A 25958-nucleotide genomic window follows, 5' to 3' on the forward strand; every position below is an offset into this window, starting at 1 on the left:
CCGTCGGCATTCATTTCAGCGCGTCCCCGTGATCGTAGCATCCGGCGTCCGCCCTCTCCTTCCGCCCGTGATCCAGCTCTTTCCGTCCGACTGCAAGCGTGATCCCAGCGTCTTCCGTCCGTTCCAAGCCGCATCAAATTCCCAGCAGCCCAAGATGCCGTCCGCAATCACAAACGTCTGCAATCAAGGAGCTGCTCCAGCCCTGCATCCAAGGATCCGGCCATTCGAGACATCCTCCCTTCCCGAATTCACGCATCCCGGAAGATCCCTCTTCCGCAAGCGCACGAGCGTCCGTTACTCCTCAGCCTGTGTCTCCTTTCCTCCCGACGATCCCGCGCCCATCAAATAGTCCCCACGTGTTTTGATCCATCGCCGACTTCAAGGCTCGGGCGATCTATAAGAAGGGGAGGACGAGAGGAGAGGGGAGCTTGGCTGGAGGGTGGCCGGCGGGTCCAAGGGGGAGCTCTCGGCGGGGAGTGAAGGCTCTGTTTGTTTGTAAGAGAGAAAGAAAAAAAGGAAACAAAGCCATGCTCTGTTTCGGGTTGAGAAGAAAGCATATTTTATTAGGGGAGAGAAGAAAGGAGTTGTTTTGTTTTGTTTTTTTTTCTTCCTTTGTTTTTATGTTTTATTTTGTAGAAGGAGGAAGCATTAGGCTTCCAATCTTCATTTTACTTTTGTAATTGTTCTTTTATGCAATCCATTAATTTTTCTTTTATGCAATTCATGTTTTAGGTTAAGTTTAATTCCTGCAGTTTATTTCATGCATTCAAGAATTCTTGCTTTAGTTGCAATATATGAAATTTTCTTTCATGCAGTCTATGTTCCAGGCTTCAATCTTCCTAAGCACTGTTTTCATCCATGCCAAAGTTTTTCTTTGAATAGTTAAATATTTTATTAAATTTATAAATGCTCTTCTATTCCAAGTATTTGTCTTTTCGTTATTTTCAAATGGAAAACCTTCTCTGGTAGACTAGATAATCATTTAACATCCTCAAAGTAATGTTTTTCTTTTATCATTCGAAAATCGATTTCAAATCCGAGTGAATGTTTTTATTTTTAAGCAACTCCAATCGCCTCCCTGTAGATCGACCTCTTACAACCACTATTCTTCGAGTAGAACAGGTAAGAGTAAAATTAATTTAAACTTTGTTTGTCGGTTCTAACAACGATCTGTTTAGCATATTTTTAGGTAAACAGGAATCGGACAACAAGAAGCTAGGATACAATGCCCAAGAGGATAAGCCTATCCAAGTTCTACACCACCCAGTTAGCTTATAGAGCCAAAATACCAAGTCAAAAATATGATGAAGGAACAAAGTTATATAAGAGTGTTTTATGAATTTTAGAAGTTTGAAAAGAGAGGTACTTCTCATGTTCTTGGTCACCCTCTAAAGGATGTACTTATAAATTATGTCAGGTAGTGAATATTGTCCTTTCTGCAGAGACCTGAATTTGAAAGTGATGGAGTTTTACTGCCAACAGCTAGAGAGCTGTTTCTATTAGAAATCTCTAGTGAAACAATTGAAACCCTCCAATCCCCTATGAAGTCACTTTCATATACAAACATACATACATGTATATATTGTAAAAATTATATTGCTCCTATTTCCATGCAAGGAGGGAGGCTCCCATGAGAAGGAACTTTGGAGCAATGGACACAGAGATGTCCTCCTTATAATAGGCTTCTCTGTTCTCCCATCTTATCCAAGTTTCAAACATGAGACTAACCCTAGTTCCCTCCATGAGCAAAAGGAAATATTGAATGGAATTTTGAGTTCCATATAGATTTTATATTCAAAGTTTCAAGGATTACAAATGACAAAAAACTCTTTTATAAAGTATAAAGTGAATCATAATATATGCTTTATTAGGAAATAGTCTAACAAGCGATGCATTTAATTATCAATACCATATCATTTTACCTAATAAACCAAGAAGGATTTTTTTTGCAAAAAAAAAGATACTGAGGATGATAGTGTTATTTTGATGATTAACACAACCATTGAGGAAATATCTAATTAAGTACTACAAGTTAACATGATACATCATTACTGAGTTCGACACTCTCGATACATTAGAAGAATGAAATCAAGATGTCTTTCAATGATTAATAATGAGATAAAATTTGTAATAGAAAAGGGATAGTGAATTCTAAATTCTAATTCAGCAAAGTTTCAAGTGAAACGTACTCTTAAGGGCAAAATAGTAATTTTTATTGTTAAGAGTATGTAGCACTACCATGGCATACATTCAAAATTGCTTGAAATATATTTCATTGATTGTATGGATGAGTCTAACCTTAAGATGCAGCAAAGTGTGGAATGAGTCGACCCCAACATAGGTGGAGTCAACCCTGGCACATCATGGAACCATCAGGCACACCTCTGCGAAAATGGCACGGATGAACAATAGTGGAGTCGACCCCAAGTATGCTTGAGTCGACGCCAGCTTCAAGCCTCAAGAAAACAAGTCTCTGGAATTTACTGAGAGGGCCGACCCCAACTTTCCTTGAGCCGACCCCAGATGGAGCCGACCCCAGGAATGCTTGAGTCGACCCCAATGGAGTCGACCCCAACTGAACATGAGTCAACCCCAAGGCTATGTCATTCAAAACTGTCTCTGGAATCCCTGAGAGGGTCGACCCTAATGGAACTTGAGTCGACCCCATTGGGTTCCATACTTAGCCAGCAATAGGTATGAGTGCGAGTTGACCCAACTTGATTTGAACTCTTCTAATCGATTTAAGTCCAAACTGCACGAACCCGAACTTAACAATTAGAATCCTTTCTAATTGGTGATTGAATTAAACTCTTTAATTCGATCAAACCTATAAGACAAGATTGACGTCTAGCAATGTGTCATGTCTACCCGAAAAATATGAAATTTGGTGAAAATACCAAAAATATCCTTTAGTGGCAAGTTACCGTGCAATTCAGTCCTTTAATCAAACTGCATTCCGAATATGTATGAGTATGAATATATGTCAAACTCAATTCCATATTCATATATTTCAATCTTCTAATGATAATTCGAATAATGAAACATTAGAAACTCTTTCTAATTTTCACTGTGCTTTGATCAAAGGCTTCCTGAATTATCATATGATTAGAATAAATAGGATGCGATCTTTTCTTACTAAAAGTGATTAACTCCTTGTTGACCTACTCATAACCTTCGTACACAATCCACCATATTCAGAAGACCTCGTACATAACTTATTGTCATGAATGAGTGGAAACCAAAATATGGATTTATGTGCACAAGATACTATGGTGATCTCAGGTCAAAGGATCAGTTGCACAACTCCCACTAAGAGAATCATCTTTTGACATGTAAGTAAGATTTCATAAGATTTCTCTTTGTAGGTCAATTCAGTGAACTCATCCTCTAATGAGCACCCACATCTTTGTATTAGTGTCTCACACAAGTGATTGTGAGATCAATCACCCTCTACATCGAGCATAAATAAGATGTGCCAGTCTTTCCGGTAATATTGATTTCCGACTCAATGTACCAACGACTGGAAATATTTAAGATTAGGATTTTAGGATTTTAGGTCTCACTAGTATGATCTCATCATAGCCTCAAAACTATTGCCCTAATCTAAGGGGTTTATCACAAATATAATCAATAGCATATGATAAAACACAATGCCTTTATTCAAATTTAAATGTCATGTACATGATTGGAAAAATCAAAAGAAAATCCTTCGCAATTCATATTGCGATTGGCTTGTAGGGCATCTATTCTTTCACACCGGCTGCCATCAGTGGATAAAAATAGTGGATTTGGCACCTTGTGCAACCCATGCCACTGGGTTACATGGCCATAGCCTGTTTGTGTTGAGATTATGATATCAGAGTTTTTGTAAAATGATAATAAGTTTGGGAAAGAGAAAAATGATGTTATTTGTGATTTATTTTCAGTTATTATTTTGTATTTTGATCTGATATGCTGCGACCCCACTCTGAGGTATTTTGTTGCTTACTGGGCTAGTGTAGCTTATTATTTTATTTTCTCTATTTTTCAGATCCAGAGGCTTGATCGTACGGGATTGGGGAGTGCGTTAGATTTTCCGACGATTCCTTCAATTATTGGTCTTTTAGTTAGATTAGCTTGGACATTTGAATTATGTTAGCAAATGTTATTTTGAAATTTTGTAAGACTGCTTTTGAATGACTTTAATTATTTATGTCAGTTTTAAGCATCTGTGTTTGCTTTGATCGAATCAGCTGCCTTGCACGCCTGTGCGGCCCGCCGTGCGGGCGTGCGGCGTCTGCCGCGCCTCGAGCTTGGGGCGTGACAGCCAGTGTTGATAAAAGTACCATACACCACCTGAGATTCGTATTAAGGAGGTGCATATTTCTTTATCTGGTGCATTGACAATAATCATTTTGCCTATGGATCATCCTGAGGATGAATTGATGATATTGACATTCATGTTCCCCCACTAGAAGATAATTGAACATATAGATTAATTTTAATATATATAGTTGCAAATAAGGTTTTGTTTTGATTCTCATATTTTACTGTAACTTAATATGAAATATTAGCCAAAACAACACATTATTTAGTTACAAACAATATATTCTCTGCCAGGTCTTTCTCAAATCTACTCCAATCTTTCAAACAGCAAGCATGCATCCATCCATCCATCTACCCATGCATGTGTAGTAGATATAACTTTCCATGGCACCAGTATCCTTGTCTGCACATATATTGTGCAACAACAGCTTTCTCAAAACTAATTCCTGCATTTATCTAGAAATCTTTTGGTACATTAAAATGTTTGACTCCAAAGTCAGCAGCTATTATCGTCTAAAACACCACAAAGCTAAGTTCATGTATGAACTAATCAGCATATGTTCTTCTAATCAGTTTATCAGACAGCTCTCTTAGACAACTATGAAAACTGATAAGGAGTCTCCATATGCAAGTATCTTAAAATTAAAATTGCTCAGAATTCCACATTCTTCCAATTATTACCAGTACAATGTTTGAAATATTGTTATTTTCGTACAATAAGAGGAAAATAAGATCTCATTCAATTATTACACATTTGTTTTGTATAACGACTTCCACTTTTATTACCTAGTTTCCAGGTTGTTTGTTTGGAAGACAGCAAATGCACCTCATATTAGGTTGAGGTACCAACAGCAGGTCAGAACCCTTACAATATATATAACATGCTGATTCAGAATTTCATCAAGTCTTGCAATTAACATCATAACAAGAAGGCATGTACAAAATTAGTAAGCAAACTTCTTGTTAGACCAATGACATCTGATGACCCAAAGATTGATTCATAGATTGATTTTGATGATCACAAAACCTTGAAGTATAGATACTAATGTTTATGTTGCAAGGAGAAAGATATTTATTTTGCAAGGAACATAGCAAGTTGGGAGAACACAAGAAGGCCTCCAAAGCTCTCAAGTTGGAAGAAAGCTACAATTTATTGGCCCAAGCTTAAAGTTCAAAGGATTCAAATTGGAGGAGTAAAATCAAAGAAAAAAATTCAAAAGAATAGTCTTCGAGTCGACTCCTGAGGAATTCGAGTCGACTCCAATGTTTACCGAGTCGACTCCGGGGAAGTATGAGTCGACTCCTAGGAGTCACAGGCAGAAAAGTCAGAGAGCAGTTTTCGGGTCTGAGATTCGAGTCGACTCCAGTGGAACGCGAGTCGACTCCGATGGTTGGTAGGTCGACTCCAAAGAAAGCAAGAGTCGACTCTCAGCGGAACACAAGGAAAAAGTCAGAGAGCATTTTTGGGACTCTGAGATTCGAGTCGACTCCCGCATTGCACGAGTCGACTCCGAGACTCCGCGACCATCAACAGACAGAAAACCAAGTTACTGCCTCTGAGATTCGAGTCGACTCCCAGACAGCTCGAGTCGACTCCAAGGCAGCGCTACACCAAGATGGCAGAAGGCTGTGTTTCGCAAACTGAGAGCCGAGTCGACTCCAAGGAAGTTCGAGTCGACTCCAAGACTGGACGAGCCAAAAGACAGAGGATCGGGAGTTCGGGCTCTGAGATTCGAGTCGACTCCCAGGACAGTCGAGTCGACTCGAGAGGACAAAATTCAAAATTGGATCCACGGACTTCAGTGGATGAGCCGACTCCGAAATTGCCAGGTCAGCTCCAGAAGTTGGCGAGTCGACTCCAGGTTAAGCCGAGTCGACTCCCAGTCAAGGCATGCACTTTAATTCAAATTTGGAACAGTGGCCGAGTCGTCTCCAGTAAAGCACGAGCCGACTCCTGCAACAGGCGAGTCGACTCCTGATCGCGCGAGTCGACTCCGATCCCAACGGTAATATTGTCAGGAAGTGCAGACTGTGTCCAACGGCTCTATTTTTGTCTCTAACGGCTATATTCTTGTTTCCACGCCATCTAAAGCTATAAAAACAAGAAGAGAGCTAGGGGAGAAATCATGGAAGTGGGAGAGATCATCTAGGAAAGAGATCTCAAAGAGATTACAAAGAAAATCTCCCACAAGCACAAAAGGGCCATCCAAAACGAAATAGAGAGAAGAAGAGCATCCAAGTGAATCCGAAAGCTTCCTCTCCATCCGTGTGCTGCCTCGGAGATCCTCTACTTCATGCCAAATCAGAGGAGGATCAAGTAAAGAAGAAGCCGAGCTCCTCCATCTTCAAAAACTCGTTTGAGGGCTTCTCTTTACTCTATTTGTTTATATTGTCATATCTGCTTGTTTAAGAAGCTTTGATTTGTTTTTATTCTTTGTTCTAATATCTTGTAACTTGATTCAATCAAGGGATTGAATCAAGGGGTTAAGGTTTGTTGGTGAGCCAAAGGGAAAAACCAACGTTGTAAGGTTGTGGTTGGTGAGCCTTTGGGGAAAACCAACCGGGTTGATTGTGAACCCGGAAAACAATCATTGTAAGGTTGTGGTTGGTGAGCCTTTGGGAAAACCAACTGGGTTGGATTGTGAGCCCGTGAAAACAATCGGTTGGTTCTAGTCGGTGAGCCTGGAAAAACCGACCGAGTTCGTTGTGCGCTCGTAAAACAACAAGTTGGGTTGTGAGCTTGTAAAACAACCGGCTGTAATCGGTAGGATTATAGTGAAATTCCCAAGAGGTCTTGGGGAGTGGATGTAGGTGCTGGGGTGCACCGAACCACTATATGTCCTTTGTGTTTGTAATGCCTCTAGTTATTGTCTAACTAACACACTTACTTACTTAGATAAATTGCTTGCTTAATTCTTATCCGCACATCCTTTAGTTGCAAGCATATTTAATCAAGTCGAAGTCTATACATCAAACCCTTGCTAAGTTTAACTTTCACTGTGCATCTATACAACTTAGCATAGTTAATCATAAAGTTTTAGAAGTAGCATAAAAGTTTTAAAAGACCCAATTCACCCCCCCTCTTGGGTTGTATCTACTGGGCAACAAGTGGTATCAGAGCAGGTGCTCAAATATTATTTGTAGTCTTAACCGACTAGAGCCAAAGATCATGACAACTCAAATAGATAGTTTTCTAGGAGAAGGATAATCAATTGATACACCTCCACTGTTTAATGGTATAAACTACCCACATTGGAAAATACGCATGCGCATTTTCATTCAATCACAAAACTATTATCTATGAAAAATCATAATAAATGACCTTCACACACTCTCTCATATTAATGAGAAGGACTTAGCACAATTAAATGCTAATGCTATGAACATATTATATTGTGCTATTCAAGAAACAAAGTTTAATGAAATTTCTGCATGCCTATCTGCTAAGGAGATCTGGGATACTTTAGAAAATATTTATGATAAATCTCAGATTAGCTCTCATATGCTTCAATTATATACTAACAATGAGACTGCAGAAAAGGGTGATGAATCTCCCTCAGTCGAGTCGACTCCAAGTAGCTCAGAGTCGACTCCCAAGTTAGTCGAGTCGACTCCAATAAGGTCTGAGTCGACTCCGAGGCAAATCAGCTTCCTAAAGACAAAAAAGAAGAGGAAGCAAGAAGAAAGGAAGAAAGAGGTAAAGCGCAAGAAAGCCTTGACCAAGAGAAAGTCAGACAAGGAATTGAAAGTTAGGAGCAACAATGAACTACAAGAGGTAACTAACTTATGTCTTATGGTACAAGAAGATAAAGTAGAATCTGAATCTAATCTTACACCAAATGACTTTCATTCTTATGATGAACTTTTAAATGCTTTTCATGATTTGTATAGTGAATGTAGAAAATTAGCTAGGAAAAATAAAAATCTTAAAAAGCTAAATTTGGAAATTTCAAAAGAAAGAAATTCTATTACTGAAATACAAGACAAACTAAATTCTGAAAATAAAAGTCTAAGGTCATTTTCAGAAGAATTGATTCAGAAAAATCATAGCTTAATTAAAGAAAATCAAAACTTAAGTAAAAAAATTAATCAATTAAAATCTTTTATTAACAAATTCACCGTAAGTTCAGAACGATTAAAAATGATGTTTGAAAGCCAATATGTTGCTTGTGATAAATCAAAACTTGGCTTGATTCCTTTACTTAACAATAAATCTCTAGAGAAAAAGGTTATCAATTCATCAAGCAAACCATTAAATAAGATAAGTTATTTCAAAAATGAAAAGGATGGGAATAACAACTTTACCTATCGTTTTAGTATAATTAAATCAAATGGTAAAGTTATTACTATTAAACAGATATGGGTTCCAAAAGGAACCATATGTCCTAACTCTCAAGGACTCAAGCAAGCTTGGGTACCCAAAATGAGAAAATGAGGATGTACACATAGGTGTACCAAGATACCCATGGAACAAAAGAAACTTAAAATATACTTATGAAAAGTTATTAACAAAAATCAGTAATCCTTGCATCTCATCATTATTTTTGCTTAGTATTTGATATGAATTGCTAGTAGTGATCAATTTTGTGATATAGAAAATACTTTTGGAAATATGATCAAATCACTTCATAGTATACTTTACTCACTATTGGATAAGTCGCAAAATGATTAATTTATTAAGAATAATTCTATGAATTCTCTATATGCTTGATTGAGAGTTTTTATCCATGGCATTATTGTTTATTGATCATAGATATGATAATGTGTACTTGGTATGTTTTTAAATATATGCACTATGAATACCAAGATTAAAGAAACCATCTTTAGCATACAAAATCAACTCATGCTAGTATATACTTAATCTCAAAAGACCTTGCCATTGGCTTACTTAAATTATCTTCTTAAAGGTCAAAGTTTTGCTATGCATGCTAACTAAGGAAACAACCAAAAATCATTTCTAAATCTAAAGATGTTGTTTCCATCTCTAAGTTTTCAAAAGCTTACATTGGATTTGTTCTTGGAAAATAAACTTGAAAATATTTTCTGTATTTGCTGAATCTTGTAAAAGTGTTTCAAATGATAAAGGTTTCCTAACTGTGAAGATTCATGGCACAGTGTTGAAAACCAAAATCCTGATAAAGTTTATGCAGAAATTAACTATTTCAGCACCAAGGACATCTTAAGTAAAATAGGGGTAATAGAATTCTTGAAGAAATGAAAAAGACAATTGTGTATGATAGTCATCTACTTAAATGATTTTTAAAAAAAAAAACTATCATCACTGCTTGTCATACATATGATTTCTATTAGATCTATTTTAGATGAAAACTCCTTTTGATCTTCTGAAAAATGGAAAATGAACCATTGCATATCTTTCATATTTTTCAGTCGTACATGTTATGCTTGATATGTTCTTATGAAAAATAATGCCAAATCTGATAGAGATATGTCTATCCTTGGATATCATTCATCAAGCAATGCATATAGAATATTCAATGAAAAGATTTTAGTTGCAAAAATATCAAGTCGTCTTATTCTCTATGAGACTAATGATTTACTGTCAAGATACTAAGATCAAATTATATATGGTTAATCTTTTACATATAACAATCTGAAAACTTGTTAATAATTATAACAAAATTGAGTTTTTCAGAAATGCACTTAATGAAGAAAAATTGATAACTACTAAAAGACTGAATCAAGAAAAGATGAAATAGATCTTGATTCTTGCATGATTAAAAGTAAAGATCACCACTATCATTTGCTTGACTCATGAGCTTTATATTCTGTCAAATGAATGTGTAGAATTCACTCCTATGTGGTTATTTCATTAAAAAGTAGATCTATGTTAAATAACCACCATATTTAAAAATTACACATTACATATATGATAAAGCAATATGTGATTTAAAACAAGCATCAAAAGCTTGATATATAAAAGCTTAGGTAACCTTGTTGATAGAAAGTAATAGTGATAAATCTATACATCAAAAAGAAGAATCTATGATATCTTGCTTGCTCATAGCACACATTGATGGCATCATTTTTGTTCTACCAATGAAAATTTATATGAATAGTTATATTGCAAGGTGAGTTTGAAATATGATGAATGAATTAACATCTTCTCTCAAACTCCAAATTAAGACAAACAGGAAAGGGGATCTTCATTGACCAACGTTAGTCCACAAGAAAACTCTTATAGAAGATTGGCATGAAGAAGGTATATCTATGACCCCATCTTGTAGAATTCGAAAAAGATGAGAAAAGTAGATCTATTGTGTTAAAGCTGTATTGAAGCATGATAGAATAATTATTTTATCATACAGCTAGTAGACCAGATTGTACGCTCATTATGTGACCGTGTGCAAGACTTCAATCTAATTTTAATGAATCATATTTTATTAATAACCAATAAATCATAATTTGAATTTTGATAGAAACAAACGGTTAAGATAAATTGATTAAAACTTAGTTAACATATCTTACAGATAATTATCTTAAGCAAATAGAATCTAAACTAAATTGATTTGATCTTGATAAATCTATCTATTGCCTCACATGCTTGAACTATCTTTCTATCTCTTTAGTTCAAGTGATATGTGCTTGCTAATATTTAGGCAATCTCTTGAGTAAAGTGACTCAACATGCAACTATTGTCATATCTTATATTGAGTCATCTAATTAAAAAATATATATATGTTGGATGAATGCTTTGTATCTTAAAGAAACTAATGACCTTCCTTCAAGAAAGAAAAATAAGAAATTTCAACTTGAAGGATATCTTCATATAAGATACACTAAACATTCACATGCAAACAAGAGAGAGGATCTTCTTCAGCCAAAAGTTCACACATAAGAAATCTAGTTTGGCTTGAAGAACATATAATGAATAGGTAATTTTAGATACCTTTCTCACAAATTAATTGAGCAAAGTCAATAACTTAAATCCTATTATGGCATGATTAAATTCTTTAATTATTAATTTTTGATATCATGTCTATATGTGTATTGACTGACTTATACTTTTAGAAATTGTTTCATGGTTTGCTCAATCTAAAATATTTCTATGGCTGTATCATAACCATGAAATACACAAGTATATGATTAAAACTCTGATTTAGAATGACTTGTGAGAAGCTACGAATTCTTGGGCATAATGAAAATAGTGTTTGCATGATATACCTCTATACGATACATTTCATTATTTCTTTATTCTGCCCTTTCATGTAGATTACTTGAGAATAACAAAAAGAGAGAGAGATAAAGAAAAGAAAATGGACATTGTTCAAGAGATGAAAAATCTGAGCAAAGGCAAGTACTTCAATCTTAAGGAAAAGCAAAACAAGCATAATATATTCGGCACATTTGGAAGGGATAAAATCTATAATTAATTACACTCAAACAGGGAGAGTTTGAAGTAAACATTTTAACCTTTCTATATTGCTCATCATAGGGATGGTGTCAATGGGGAGGCTAGTGGTAGTACCCGGCACTATTTGACCCAACTATTCGGTGTAGGGCATATTAGGGACGGCACAAGAGGGAGGCTAGTGGTAGTACCTCGTGCCCCTTCCCAACTCCACCGGATAGGGAGCAAATAGAGTATAGAGCATAAGAAAGTAAAAATGAAAGACAAAGTAAATGAAAGTATATAAGAAGAATCAAGTTTTTTTTTTACTTGAAAACATAATTTAAGGATGAAATCAATGTAAGATAATATTTAAATAGGAGGAGTTTATTTGAAAAGAATTGATCTTGATCCTTGACATGCTTGTTCTTATTATTTTAATGTATGACTTAACACTTAATATAGTGTGCATATGGTATGATGTTTTGAATTATGGGTTCTCAATATTTTGTAATGCTCCATGCTTAGATAATTTAATTGAATGTTTGAAATACTGCATAAATTTTTGGGTATTATTGAAAAGAAATTTCAGATTTGTCGTTCACAATCATCTTTAAAATCTGAAAGTTAAATAAATTTGTAAAAAGGAGAAGAGAAAGATATCTCTATTTAGGCAGAATGAATTAATCTTGATCTATCTTTCTACTTGCCTAACTTTGATACATAATATCCTAATACTTGTTAAAATATCCTCCATTTTGTATCAAAACTCAAAATTAAATACAAAGATTCTGAAAGTGCTCTAATGTTATTGAAATATGCGTTTTCAATCTTAATGATTTAAGATGAGCTATAATGTGGAAGATACATATCTCAAATTATGATTTTGAAAGCCTCAATTGAAAATCCTATGTAATTCAGAATCTGATTTTGTATACAAGCTTAGACTCAATATGATTTCTAAATAAAATCTTAATGTAAGAAAAACAGAATTAATTCTGATGCCTTTGGTTGATTGCTCCGATACGCATCCGAAACATATCATTTCTTATCTTCAAAGTGTACTAATATTGGTCCAAATGATGTGTCTTTCGATGATCTTGATTGCAAACAAAAATTTCTAAATATATGATCTTATTTTGATATTAAAAAGATTTATTGTGCTTCATGTATCCATTGCAGAAAAACTATAATTAAGAAATTGAGTTCTATAAATAGATATACTTCAATGATCATCTATATGTTTTTCTCTCCTACATTATTAAAGACTTCCATCAATAGAGTGAATGATCTTAAAACTAGAAACATTTCAGTTCACTCAAATGACTCTAAAAGAAAGAAAATGTAAATGCTTTTGAAAGAAATTGAGCTTCAAATGAATCATTTTCTGATTAATATTTCTATACATTTTCTCTAAGATTAAGAGAAAGCATAACTTGTTCGTAAAGGATTAGAAAGAGTAATTACTACAAATTTTGGAATAATACTAGATTACTCTACATTCTCGATATTACAGAATTTCAGTGTTATTCACGTTTATCACTAAAATCTGAAATTCAACAATTTAAAATGATTAAAGAAGAATGCATCTTTTGAGGGGGAGCTTTAGATATTCAGTATCCTATCCCAAAGACACTTTATTTTGATGCATACTTTGAATTTTATGGATTGATTTTGATGAACCTCCTTATATTGCAAGACATGCTTTAATTTCCTTGAGATGAGTTTTATAAAGGTTGTCTTATCTCAAACCTTGAGTCTTATGAAAATAAGCTGAAATATATTTTTGAGATTGACAATCTTATTGAACATTATCTTAGGATTCTAAACTCTTAAATGGAGTGATCAATTGAGGGGGAGAAAGAAAATTTCAGAAGGAAAGGTCTTATGGAACTTAATCGCATAAATCTATAACTAAAGGAGAGAGAAAGAACACTAAATGAAAAGTGATTCTAATACTCTCCAATATGTATCATCTGAAATTTAAATCTGAAAATCTGTATGATACACCTTGAGGCGTGTTATTTGGTTAGTATATCTCATGCATCACTCTTGAACCAAATTGCAAATCTTAAGAGCCTCTAATTTAATGAAAAAGGGGGAGAATAATGTGTTAAATTTTCTTGAGTATCTCTTAGAAAATCTATTTTTGGAACTTCACTAATGAGCTCTAATTGGCTTGCTTTTTGGAACTTCAATTTTGTGCAAATTCATTATTTTATGTATCAAATTGTGCTTATTTTCTAAAGAAATAAAAGAAAGTCTTTAAAAGAGCTCTAAGATGTATCAAAAATTGCATGAATGTATATTTTGATATTTGTGCCCCAATGCTCCTATTATCATAAAAGAACTTTGAAGTCATTAAGAAAATTAATTAAATTGCTCTCATGGTTGATAAAATACTTAATAGATTGGGCAAAAGGTCTTAAACGAACAAGCTTTCATACTCAGTGAAGAGAGGTTAGATTTCCACTCATGTTTTTCCTTGAATATCATTTGTAGTACTTCTTGAATTAACCTAAGGAAGATTCCACCTACACTTGATTAGAAAACTATCTGTGGTATCAAATTAGAAAACCTCTTGAATTCACACTCGATGTGTTCTGCTCTGATCTTTGTGCTTAATGTTTCACTATCTTTTTGATGTTGTCAAAAAGGGGGAGAAATATCTAAGTATATGCTATATATACTCATAATGCTTTATTACTTTGAATTGAATACAAATCAGCTTAAAATTTAAATATGTTAATTGTGTTAAGCTGATTAAATCTAAAGCATTATCATGAAGTATGTTTTTACATATATATGTTTTCTACTTCATGCAACTTAGCTATGTATTACTTCTAGAAATCAATATCTTTTATATTGCATATACTCCAAGTTTTGTCATCATCAAAAAGGGGGAGATTGATGACCCAAAGATTGATTCATAGATTGATTTTGATGATCACAAAACCTTGAAGTATAGATACTAATGTTTATGTTGCAAGGAGAAAGATATTTATTTTGCAAGGAACATAGCAAGTTGGGAGAACACAAGAAGGCCTCCAAAGCTCTCAAGTTGGAAGAAAGCTACAATTTATTGGCCCAAGCTTAAAGTTCAAAGGATTCAAATTGGAGGAGTAAAATCAAAGAAAAAAATTCAAAAGAATAGTCTTCGAGTCGACTCCTGAGGAATTCGAGTCGACTCCAATGTTTACCGAGTCGACTCCGGGGAAGTATGAGTCGACTCCTAGGAGTCACAGGCAGAAAAGTCAGAGAGCAGTTTTCGGGTCTGAGATTCGAGTCGACTCCGATGGTTGGTAGGTCGACTCCAAAGAAAGCAAGAGTCGACTCTCAGCGGAACACAAGGAAAAAGTCAGAGAGCATTTTTGGGACTCTGAGATTCGAGTCGACTCCCGCATTGCACGAGTCGACTCCGAGACTCCGCGACCATCAACAAACAGAAAACCAAGTTACTGCCTCTGAGATTCGAGTCGACTCCCAGACAGCTCGAGTCGACTCCAAGGCAGCGCTACACCAAGATGGCAGAAGGCTGTGTTTCGCAAACTGAGAGCCGAGTCGACTCCAAGGAAGTTCGAGTCGACTCCAAGACTGGACGAGCCAAAAGACAGAGGATCGGAAGTTCGGGCTCTGAGATTCGAGTCGACTCCCAGGACAGTCGAGTCGACTCGAGAGGACAAAATTCAAAATTGGATCCACGGACTTCAGTGGATGAGCCGACTCCGAAATTGCCAGGTCAGCTCCAGAAGTTGGCGAGTCGACTCCAGGTTAAGCCGAGTCGACTCCCAGTCAAGGCATGCACTTTAATTCAAATTTGGAACAGTGGCCGAGTCGTCTCCAGTAAAGCACGAGCCGACTCCTGCAACAGGCGAGTCGACTCCTGATCGCGCGAGTCGACTCCGATCCCAACGGTAATATTGTCAGGAAGTGCAGACTGTGTCCAACGGCTCTATTTTTGTCTCTAACGGCTATATTCTTGTTTCCACGCCATCTAAAGCTATAAAAACAAGAAGAGAGCTAGGGGAGAAATCATGGAAGTGGGAGAGATCATCTAGGAAAGAGATCTCAAAGAGATTACAAAGGAAATCTCCCACAAGCACAAAAGGGCCATCCAAAACGAAATAGAGAGAAGAAGAGCATCCAAGTGAATCCGAAAGCTTCCTCTCCATCCGTGTGCTGCCTCGGGGATCCTCTACTTCATGCCAAATCAGAGGAGGATCAAGTAAAGAAGAAGCCGAGCTCCTCCATCTTCAAAAACTCGTTTGAGGGCTTCTCTTTACTCTATTTGTTTATATTGTCATATCTGCTTGTTTAAGAAGCTTTGATTTGTTTTTATTCTTTGTTCTAATATCTTGTAACTTGATTCAATCAAGGGATTGAATCAAGGGGTTAAGGTTTGTTGGTGAGCCAAAGGAAAAAACCAACGTTGTAAGGTTGTGGTTGGTGAGCCTTTGGGGAAAACCAACCGGGTTGATTGTGAACCCGGAAAACAATCATTGTAAGGTTGTGGTTGGTGAGCCTTTGGGAAAACCAACTAGGTTGGATTGTGAGCCCGTGAAAACAATCGGTTGGTTCTAGTCGGTGAGCCTGGAAAAACCGACCGAGTTCGTTGTGCGCTCGTAAAACAACAAGTTGGGTTGTGAGCTTGTAAAACAACCGGCTGTAATCGGTAGGATTATAGTGAAATTCCCAAGAGGTCTTGGGGAGTGGATGTAGGTGCTGGGGTGCACCGAACCACTATATGTCCTTTGTGTTTGTAATGCCTCTAGTTATTGTCTAACTAACACACTTACTTACTTAGATAAATTGCTTGCTTAATTCTTATCCGCACATCCTTTAGTTGCAAGCATATTTAATCAAGTCGAAGTCTATACATCAAACCCTTGCTAAGTTTAACTTTCACTGTGCATCTATACAACTTAGCATAGTTAATCATAAAGTTTTAGAAGTAGCATAAAAGTTTTAAAAGACCCAATTCACCCCCCCTCTTGGGTTGTATCTACTGGGCAACAACATCCAAAATATCAATGTCAGGGTTAATATATATCAGCGAAAAAAATTACCATGTATGTGTCTAGAGGCATAACTGAAACTTGATCCAACCAAATAACACCTTGCTTCATAGTTGTTAATTGAAGTCTTGAATTAACATTAGTTTCAGCAGATTCCAATAGAAGCTCAAACTTGGTCCATCTCAATATATCCAAGGTATCAGCTCTAAAAAATAATTTAAATTATGTAAAGGAACAAATGAAATGGAAAAACGTTACTATCAACCAGAAACATTTCAAATTGTTTAGCATACAAAAAAGACTCACATAATGGGTGCAGCAGCCAGGCTTTGCAATCCATCTGAGCTTGCTAGTGAAACTGATAAATTTATTGATTCCCATGACCTAACATGCAGGACCACTTTATAGGTCTTCCCTTGTTCAATATTCTGGAATTTCACAGCAAGAAAAGAAATAATGATGACTGAAAATAAAACAAGCAGTTAACAAGGATCATGCCAGAAAATGGCAAACAACAAGGACAAGAATGGTCAACTAAGGCATAGATTAAATGTCAAACCAAATATCAACAATATGCTGTATCTAGGGTACTTTAAAAGTGTACTATCATGGTTATCATAGAAATATTTCAATTATGCAGAAGAACTGTAGACACAAGATTCCTTGATTAAAGAACAAAGGCAAATATCAAGAAATTTATGTATCAAAATAAGCAACAAAGTCAGAAATTTACATGATCAACATAAGCTCATACCATGCCGCAGTAACCAGGGTTGTATATACCAACACCTCCAGTTGGACAGATATTGGATCCTCCATCATCACAAAGTACTTCCATTCGAAGTGCAACCTTATTACGGTTGAAACAAGATGTCCGATCAGTTGATACAATTATGTATGATTCATTCCCAATAATGGACCACGGATCAATGTTTGAAGGAGTGTTAGGACCTCCAGCTTCAAAACCTGTATTTAAATTGTATGAGATCTCCAAAAGTAATGGATATACACTTAAACCAAACAAATTCTGACCAACATTCTGCTAAACGTGTTACCAAACTTGCTATCTAGGTAGGAGCTACTAGTCTGAAAAATGAAAAAGTTTAAAATTCAGGACACAACTTCCGATATCTAGAAAGCAGAACCATAATCATAACATGAAAAACAATAATTGGCAACTATTCTGGAATAAGTATATTTCGCCATTTGTTCCTGCTTGTAGTCAATGACATGCAAATTCCTTTCACCTTCCTTTAGGGGTAGCAAAAATTGACCAACCGGGAAACCCCGTTGATCCTATTTGGGTCAGTTTGGGTCAAAGTTTTTCAGTTAGAGCCGAGTATGTATCTTTTTTTTGACCCAAAAATTTTAATTAATCATGTATAATTAGTGCTTTGACCCCACCCAGGTCATGAGATAGAATTCTTATTGGCTTAAGACAATTTAGGTTGGTTGAGTTGTGACTCTAGGTGAGGATCTTATAAGTGGTCAGTCTTTTTAGTGCTAGTTCTGATATATCATTAATGCTCATGCACGAAGGGTGGGAGAGGGGACGAGCGGAGCTCCAACAGATCGTTTCCACTTTGTTCAGCATATACTTACTACAGTCAAAGACAAATCTCGAGAAAGAAGCAAAAAATGAGTTATCAAGAGTTACAAGATAGTCATACATATTAGGTTGGGTCCTTTAAGGATTAAACCTTGTAAATTAGACTATATTACAAGTCAAACAGGTCAATCGGGTCACTTGGGTTGAACCTTTTGCTATGGGTCAGGATTCCACATATTATTGTCCTAACCTGATCCAGCCTGAATCAAACTCAACCCTACCCATTGCCACCCTACCATCCTTGTCTCTCTCAAAGCTACACTTAGGCTCCATGTAATCATTTGTTCCTCTGTTTAGCCCAGTTTCGCAAAGATCCATCCTAATATCCCCTGCAATCATCTACATTTTCCAGCTTCAATACTAGACCCAACATAAACATACATGTACACAACAACAAGGAAATTAGTATTTTCAACAAGTATCTTGGTCATGTTGGAATGGGATAGTATGATTGGTTTTGAACCATTCCAACAAGAAAAAGGGACAAGGCAGGAGTGGAAAACCAGTTATCTCTTGATAAACTAGGATGTCTTGACTCTCCCGGTTGTGTTCCGACACTTGAGGTTGTTGACCCTAGTGTGATTTTGATGTTTACAAAGCCATTGAGGTCATATTGTTGGACTAATGCTTTTAAATTAAGTATTTCAGATGATTTAATATATGTTAGATTTTGATTAAATAATGATTAAAAGTTTTCATACTTAAAACATATATATTTATATATAGGTTAAGATAGGAGTATGGCTTGGATGGTTGGTGTGTTGGCTTGATTTGGAGGAGGTCGTGGGTTCGACTCTCTATTCCCTCCTTTTTATTCTCACGTGGAGGATTTATTCACGTAAAGTTCCCTCAGCTTGGCTTCTTCGTTGCTCATCCGAGGCCCCTTTCACCTAAGCTCGTCCAAGGTGGGAGGGTCCCGCTTCGTGACACGAGCCTCCGAGGTGCGAGGAGCCGAGGCCCTTTGCTCCTATGCTCGTCCGACCCGCAAGCGGGTGGGAGCCGAGGCCGAGGTCACACCTCGCGCCAGAGATGCAAGGAGCCGAGGCCGAGGTCGGACCACAGGTGCGAGGAGCCGAGGTGCATGGGCCGTGCCTCGCACCCAAGGCGCGAGAAGCCACGACACTTCGTCGCTTGCACCTCTTCGCGATCGACCTCGCATCCGCTGGCCCTACTCCCAGTGTCTTTTTCAAACTTTCTTACTAGTTTTGACCGTTAGATCGGTTTTTGGTTGCATCCGTCCCGAAGAAATCTATAAATAGATCTCTATGGATTAGACAGAGGAGAGAAAAAAGCAGAGAACTTCTATTCTCCCTTTCTACTATTTTTCTTTCAATCAACGGGCTTGCTGCATAGTTCAAAGGCTTCTTTGATCCGTGCAAATCATTGAGGCAGAAGGAACATTGCGAGAGGCTGTTGTATCTCAGGAGTAGAACGCCATCCAAGCCTAGTGCACTGTAAGACAACGAAATCTACTTCAAGAAAAGTAACCAACATACCACGCCTCAGCACTCGGGTTCCATTTTTTCGCTTTCTCTATTTATTTTCTTTAAGCCTATTTCTGCCTATTATTTGTTGAAATAGAATAGTTTAGATTTTAATTTTTCAGGGACAGTTTATCCCAACAGTATATAAGTGTTTAAGGAAGAAAGAATTAAAATATTCTTGATAAGCTTTGTTGTTCAATTAGAAGAATTTGCAAAAACTCAACAAAAGGTAAAATCATTGGATGAACTTGAGGGAAGGCCTAAATTTCAGATTGATAGACTTAAGAGTCAAGTTCCCTTGGTTGTAGTGTAATTCTATCTTTTCCAAGATTAAAGAGATGAAAAATTCATGTGCCAAGGATCCTAAGTGAAAAGAAATGATTTGTTATGGTTCTAGTTTAAGAAGTTCAGTTATAAGTGCAAATCTAACTTAAAGAGGCAAAGAATCTGTGTTAGAGTCGACCCAAGAGTTTCTGAAGCCAACCATGGCACGATTTGGCACTTGGCACAGCTTTCGAGTGGATCCCAGAAAGTTTGGAGCCGACCCCGACACACCTTGAACACTGGCATGGATTCGAGTCGACCCTACCAGAAGTTCGAGTCGACCCTACTAGAAGTTCGAGTCGACCCTACCAGTCATGACAAAAAACTTGTTCTTCTATAACCACTGATCGAGCCGACCCTAGATCTGCTCGAGTCGACCCCAACTCGTCTAACAGCCTAACGTCTAGTTGCGCAGAAGCTTTTTTGAAGGCTCCAACGGCTATAAACTGGCTATTTTCTTCAATCCAACAGCTAGTAACAGATATTTAGAGGTTGGAGAGGTATTTAAGAGCCACTATTCATCTGAAGAAAAAGAAGGTTGGAATATTAAGTGTGCATTCAAGAGAGAAAGCTTGCAAACCAAGAGTTTATTCATTGCTTCAGTCAAGGCCAAAAAGAAGAGTATTGAGCAGATATTCCAAGTGCATTCAAGAACTCAACCAATCCATTAAAGCGTAAAGCAATCTCAGCAAGGAAGAAAAGCAAAGCACTTTCAAGTGACATCATTCTTTTTCTTCCTCTTTAGAGCATAATAGTTTTGTTTGCTCATTTAAAGAGCTTTAAATTTCTGAACTATTTATTCTTTTTGTAAGGGTTGTTGGTGAGCCTGGAAAACCAACGGTTAGAGTTTTGTTGGTGAGCCTAGAAAAACCAACGGTTAGGATTTTGTTGGTGAGCCTGGAAAACTAACGGTGTGGGTTTTTGGATTGCGAGCCCGGCAAAACAATTCAGCTGTAATCTGCGGGATTATAGTAAATTTTCAAGAAGATTTTTGGGAAGTGGACGTAGGTGCCTTGGAGTGCACCAAACTACTATATTTGTTGGTGTTTGGATTATATTCTTTTGTGCACCTTACTTTACTTACCTTCTTGCATTATGTAGTTGCTCTGGTTTAATTTCTTGCTTGTTTACTTGAGATTGCCTCGAGTTTATATTAATTCGCTTCCACTGCATTTACACCTTTCACATAGGTTAAATTGTGCACATATCTACAAGAAAGTTTAGGATCATAAATTTTAGAAAAACTAATTCACCCCCACCCCCTCCTCCTTTCCTTGGGTTGTCACCTTGGGCAACAGAGGCAAACAGGGACAATTGGGGCAGAACAGGATACCGGTTTTTCCTTTTTGATTCTTGTTGCCGATTGCCAAGTCCATCCTGACTGTATTGCCCCATCCTGGTAGCACACCTTCCCAAAAACAAATCAAGATGAGGTCTAGGACCGAGGTTTAAACCCTTGATTTTCAGTTTTCCTTCCCTTTGATTACCTACTCCTTAGGCTGTAAAAGAAGAATACAATCAGCATTTAAGAGTCTACTGAATGTCACCACCTGTTTCTACGAACTCTGTAGACACCTGCCTTACATTTTATTCATCAATATAGTGCATGAGTACAAATAAGAAGCTATGTAGTATGAGTTTTCACTTTTCTCTCTTTTTGTTCCTTGTTAAAGTTCAAATTTAGGAATGATAAGTATATCACCAATGGCAAAATTGATGGCAATAAAAAGCTAAGCAAACTGTGAGAAACACGGTAATTTGGCATTATGGATGGCAGATGTTCAACTTACCTCTATTACTTACAAGCTCTGCCCATAATCCACCGGCTCCAGCATGGTTGATCTCCTATAGATGGAATTACAAGTGAATATCTAGTAATTACACTTTGACCTAAACTTCAGCAAGGATAAAAAGTCAAAATGATCAAAATAAAAATTCTTTTGAGGTGGTAGCTATTTGAAACTATTCTCGACTTGGACAAAATCAAAAGACTGGAAAAGTAAACATCATTAGGTTATTGTTGATAAAAAAGAAACAATATAACTCAACCGCAGACCAGAAAATGTAACAGCCCACTGATCGATATAAATACAAGTGCAACATAGAAGCATTTCTCATAAACTCAAGTTTTGCTTGTCATGAGGAGGTAGCAAGAAAAGAATTCCTTAAAATTAGTCATAGACATTGGTATGAATTTTTTTTTTTTAGGCAAATGTCACATTGATTACAAGCAGATATGAAAGGAGCTAACAAAACATTATTATAAAAAGAAGATAAGTAAAGAAGGAACAATTAACCATTAAAAAATAAATCTGCATTCGCATAAAGTGGTCTGCTTGGTTGCAATTGAATAACGACGAAAGAGTTGAAGCAAAGCAATCAATCGAGAGCTTCACATGTCAGCAGCATGGTAAATCTATTTAGTATCCTTTAGGACAGCTTCAATCGAAAAGGCCAATCTCTAAGGGTGGCTGGATGTCAATTATACCATTTCCAGAATTTATTAGAATTTATGATTTCATGATGCTTCTTAAATATACAAAGATGAAAGCATATGATTCACCTCAAAAAAGATACCAAACATGTTCTCAGGCATTTGACGTCCCAATTCTGGTGAAGCATCTACAAGAAGAAGCGCTGTCTTGTTTGCCTCGAACCCATAAGCAAAACTTTGGCATGAAGCACATAGCAGGAACAGGACATGAAACAGAGCACTGAAATAAACTTCTCGGAGACTCACTTCCCTTGCAGAGAATCCAATCCCCACAAAGTATTAATGCACTTTGTAAACAGGCGAAATTCAGACATGATGAACAATCAATAAAAGGAATGCAATCCACAGAAACCTAGTCACCCCAGATCAGCAGGAATAAATCTAGTTCTGTGTAAAAATTGATATTGATGCCATATCAGGTAAAACTGCATGGAATGTGTTATTTATGGTGAATGTGTTTCCAGTAGGGAGTCATTCTCATTAAAAAACTACATTTATCAATATTTTTGATCCAACTTAAAATTCCAAGTTGGTTGAATAAAAGAGAAAAGCAATAATAACAATTGGTAGCCAGAAACAGTATCCTTAACTGTCTTTTCTTTGAAACTAGTATAAAATATGATCTGACACTAATACACTATCCTACATCTAGTCTGGATGGCAAAGCCAAGATCAGTAAAAAATAGTGCCCAAAAAAAACTCTGAAAGATCGGCAAAAGAAAAGACCAACTGAGAAGAAAAGAATCTCTATTTTTTTGGCATTAGAATATCATACAATCAATCTATCATTCTGCAAAGCTCAAGAAACTGATGCAACAAAACTAAAAAGAAGGTCAGTCAAATGAACCTATGAATTGCAGAAAAAACTTTGAGACACAGAAATTTCTTTTCCATTATCATACAGAAGAGAAACCAAACAGAATAGTCCCCTGGAAACTATCAATAGAAAAGGCGCAAACAAAAAGGCAATAAGATTACCAGGTTTCCAGTCAATTTTATGCCTAAAAGACGATTCAATTCGCCGAAACAAAACGAAAGTTCAAGCTCTAATCAAGTTGGATACAAACCCCGCGAGAGCTGATCGGGATCACCAGTACTAAAGCATGAGTTATAGGGTTTGTAGAGAGTACCAACAGACGTTCTTCGTGCTGCTGTCAGGGAGTCGCTGTCATAACGATCGCCGAGATCTCGCCCGTCCGATCAGCATCCGACGGCTTCCGATCAAGCGCCGGCACGCGGATTCTTCACTCCTCGTTCCCTTGTTTGCAGGCCAAACTCCACTGTGCTTTTATTGCGGTACACTGTACTTCGCTCGCGGAAGGAAAATTTAAAAAGCGGTTCCGTGTGAGTTCCTGACAGGATAGATATCATATATAGCCTTGAACGTTATCTTGCCGATCAGGACTGTCGAATTGATGAGAGATCATCTAGTGGACGGTTGAGATTGCGAGAGTCCGAGCTCCGCCCAGTGGTCATTTTGGATAAAAAAAAAATGAAAGAATGATTGGAAGGACAGGTGTAAGATTTTATTCTGGTGGCACGTCTCAATCTCCAATAGAGGTACACGTCAAGCGGGATAAGTTTCGTAACTCTGGATGACTTTCGGGTGGGTGGATTAAATGTAATATCTGTTGTACGAAAGATCATATTCCTTCGATTCTCTGTTCGCACGGACATTTGTTATAAAGCTGAATTAATTGCAGCCTGAGCTATTTTGCCACGTTTTCGTTTTGCAATGGCAGGTTGGCCATACCTTGAAGTTTGGAGTGTACAGCTGATTTCCTCCACTATGAAAATTTTTCGGTGGATCCTCTACTAGGACAAAGGAGGCACGCTCCACCGTCTGATTAGCTGCCGTACCTTTGAGAGCGCGAAGGAGAGAGAGAAGGCATCGCCATCTTCCCCGTGATCTACTCGCCGTCGAGAGTCGCTTCACCATCTTCAAGAGTCAATATAGATTTTCAGAAATAGCATAAAATTTCTTCTACAGATTGTTGCTAATCCATTTAATCAAGCAGCAATATACTCGGATGGGAACGACGCTGATGGTATTGGGAAAAAAAAACCATGCTTAGAGTTTTGCTCTAATGGCGAATGTGATCTAAAATAGCAAAGATAAAGAGTATTTGGTAGGGATCCTCCGATGCCTAAGCCAAATAGACTCTTAGAAAATAGTGGAGATATTGTGAGAGGAACAGAGTAACGATACAAGGACATATTAGAGCTTGAGAGCACTTACCTGAAAAATCTTCGGCATTAATTTGTAAAGGTGAGGATCAGTGCCCATCACTGAGGGATTAGGACATACAGATCAACCGTCTTTGGCAACCCATCCCACATCCCCAAGGTCGCATGCGGCTGTTTCGCTCACACATCACGCTCTATGCATCTCGCCCGTGTGATTAAAGAAATCACTTGCAATCATGGCTGAGGTGTCACCAGCGATGGAGAGATTTTGAAATTCAAAGAACTCTTCGTGTGCCTCTAGACTAGCCATGTGGCGAGCTTTAGCTAGTTGATTGGGGGCTTGATGTTGAGCTCTGGTTAATCGGTCTGCCACGTCGACTGTAGTCGGTTTCTAGGCATATCATTTGCCCCCTACTTTTGAGGTCGAGCTATTTTGTTGGCTTAGGCAATGAAAGTAGGTTTGCCAGTGAGTTTGACCAGCTAAGATGATTTCTGAAACCGAATCTAACTATGAAATCGTGCCGCCATAGCTATTCCTTCGATTTTGCTACAAAGAGAAATCTTCTAGATATTGCATTTATGAAGGACATGCTGGCGTCTACGCCTTTTGAAGCATTATTGTTTGTGGTGGGAATATCGGCGCAATGATTAGACATTGGAGGCCGATGGCGATCCGAGTGACCATCAGGGAGCGAACATTCGAGCGACATATGGTGAGGATCGATTAGGATAGGTGAACCGCCATGCCTATCTAGGTTGTTTGGGGCTTTAAAAAAGGCAGGAGACTGGTGCATCTCCCCCATTTCAATCTTTTGTGCTCGGGAGCTTAGAGAGAGAGACTATGATCGAGCCTCTGTAACCATTTTCTTCTTGCATTTCCGTCAGAGTTTCACCGCCTCACGGGTGCTCTTCTACCGTTGGGAGTCTTCGGTAAGTTCTGAAAGAGTAGATGCCCTATAAGCCAATCAATAGATGGGTTTCTCTTTGTAATCCTCCAAATCATATACTTTGACACTCGTATATATCAATAAAGGCATTGTGTTTCATCATTTGCTGCTTATCTGTTTTATTATTGGATGATGAACCCCATAAATGAGGACATTGGTTTTAGGGTTATGATGAGATCATACCAGTGAGACCTAAAATTCTAAAATTCTAATTTAGAATATTTTCAGTCAAATTGGTATATTGA

The 25958-nt window shown here is 37.2% G+C and overlaps 1 protein-coding gene across 1 annotated transcript in view; it reads right to left on the minus strand.

Moving 5' to 3' along the window:
- LOC113461395 (alpha-L-arabinofuranosidase 1-like) overlaps positions 1 to 23853 on the minus strand; it is a 38827-nt gene extending 14974 nt beyond the window's left edge. The window contains exons 1-6 of the mRNA XM_039119296.1: positions 23710 to 23853; positions 22649 to 22829; positions 21876 to 21930; positions 17423 to 17634; positions 16975 to 17096; positions 16720 to 16873 (exon numbers count right to left, since the gene is read on the minus strand). Of these exons, the coding sequence (XP_038975224.1) occupies positions 16720 to 16873; positions 16975 to 17096; positions 17423 to 17634; positions 21876 to 21930; positions 22649 to 22681 (576 nt within the window). The 5' untranslated portion in view covers positions 22682 to 22829; positions 23710 to 23853. The remainder of the gene's footprint in view (positions 1 to 16719; positions 16874 to 16974; positions 17097 to 17422; positions 17635 to 21875; positions 21931 to 22648; positions 22830 to 23709) is intronic.
- Positions 23854 to 25958: the final 2105 nt, after the last annotated feature.

This window comes from Phoenix dactylifera, unplaced genomic scaffold, assembly GCF_009389715.1.
Source record: "Phoenix dactylifera cultivar Barhee BC4 unplaced genomic scaffold, palm_55x_up_171113_PBpolish2nd_filt_p 000523F, whole genome shotgun sequence".
NCBI lineage: Eukaryota > Viridiplantae > Streptophyta > Magnoliopsida > Arecales > Arecaceae > Phoenix > Phoenix dactylifera.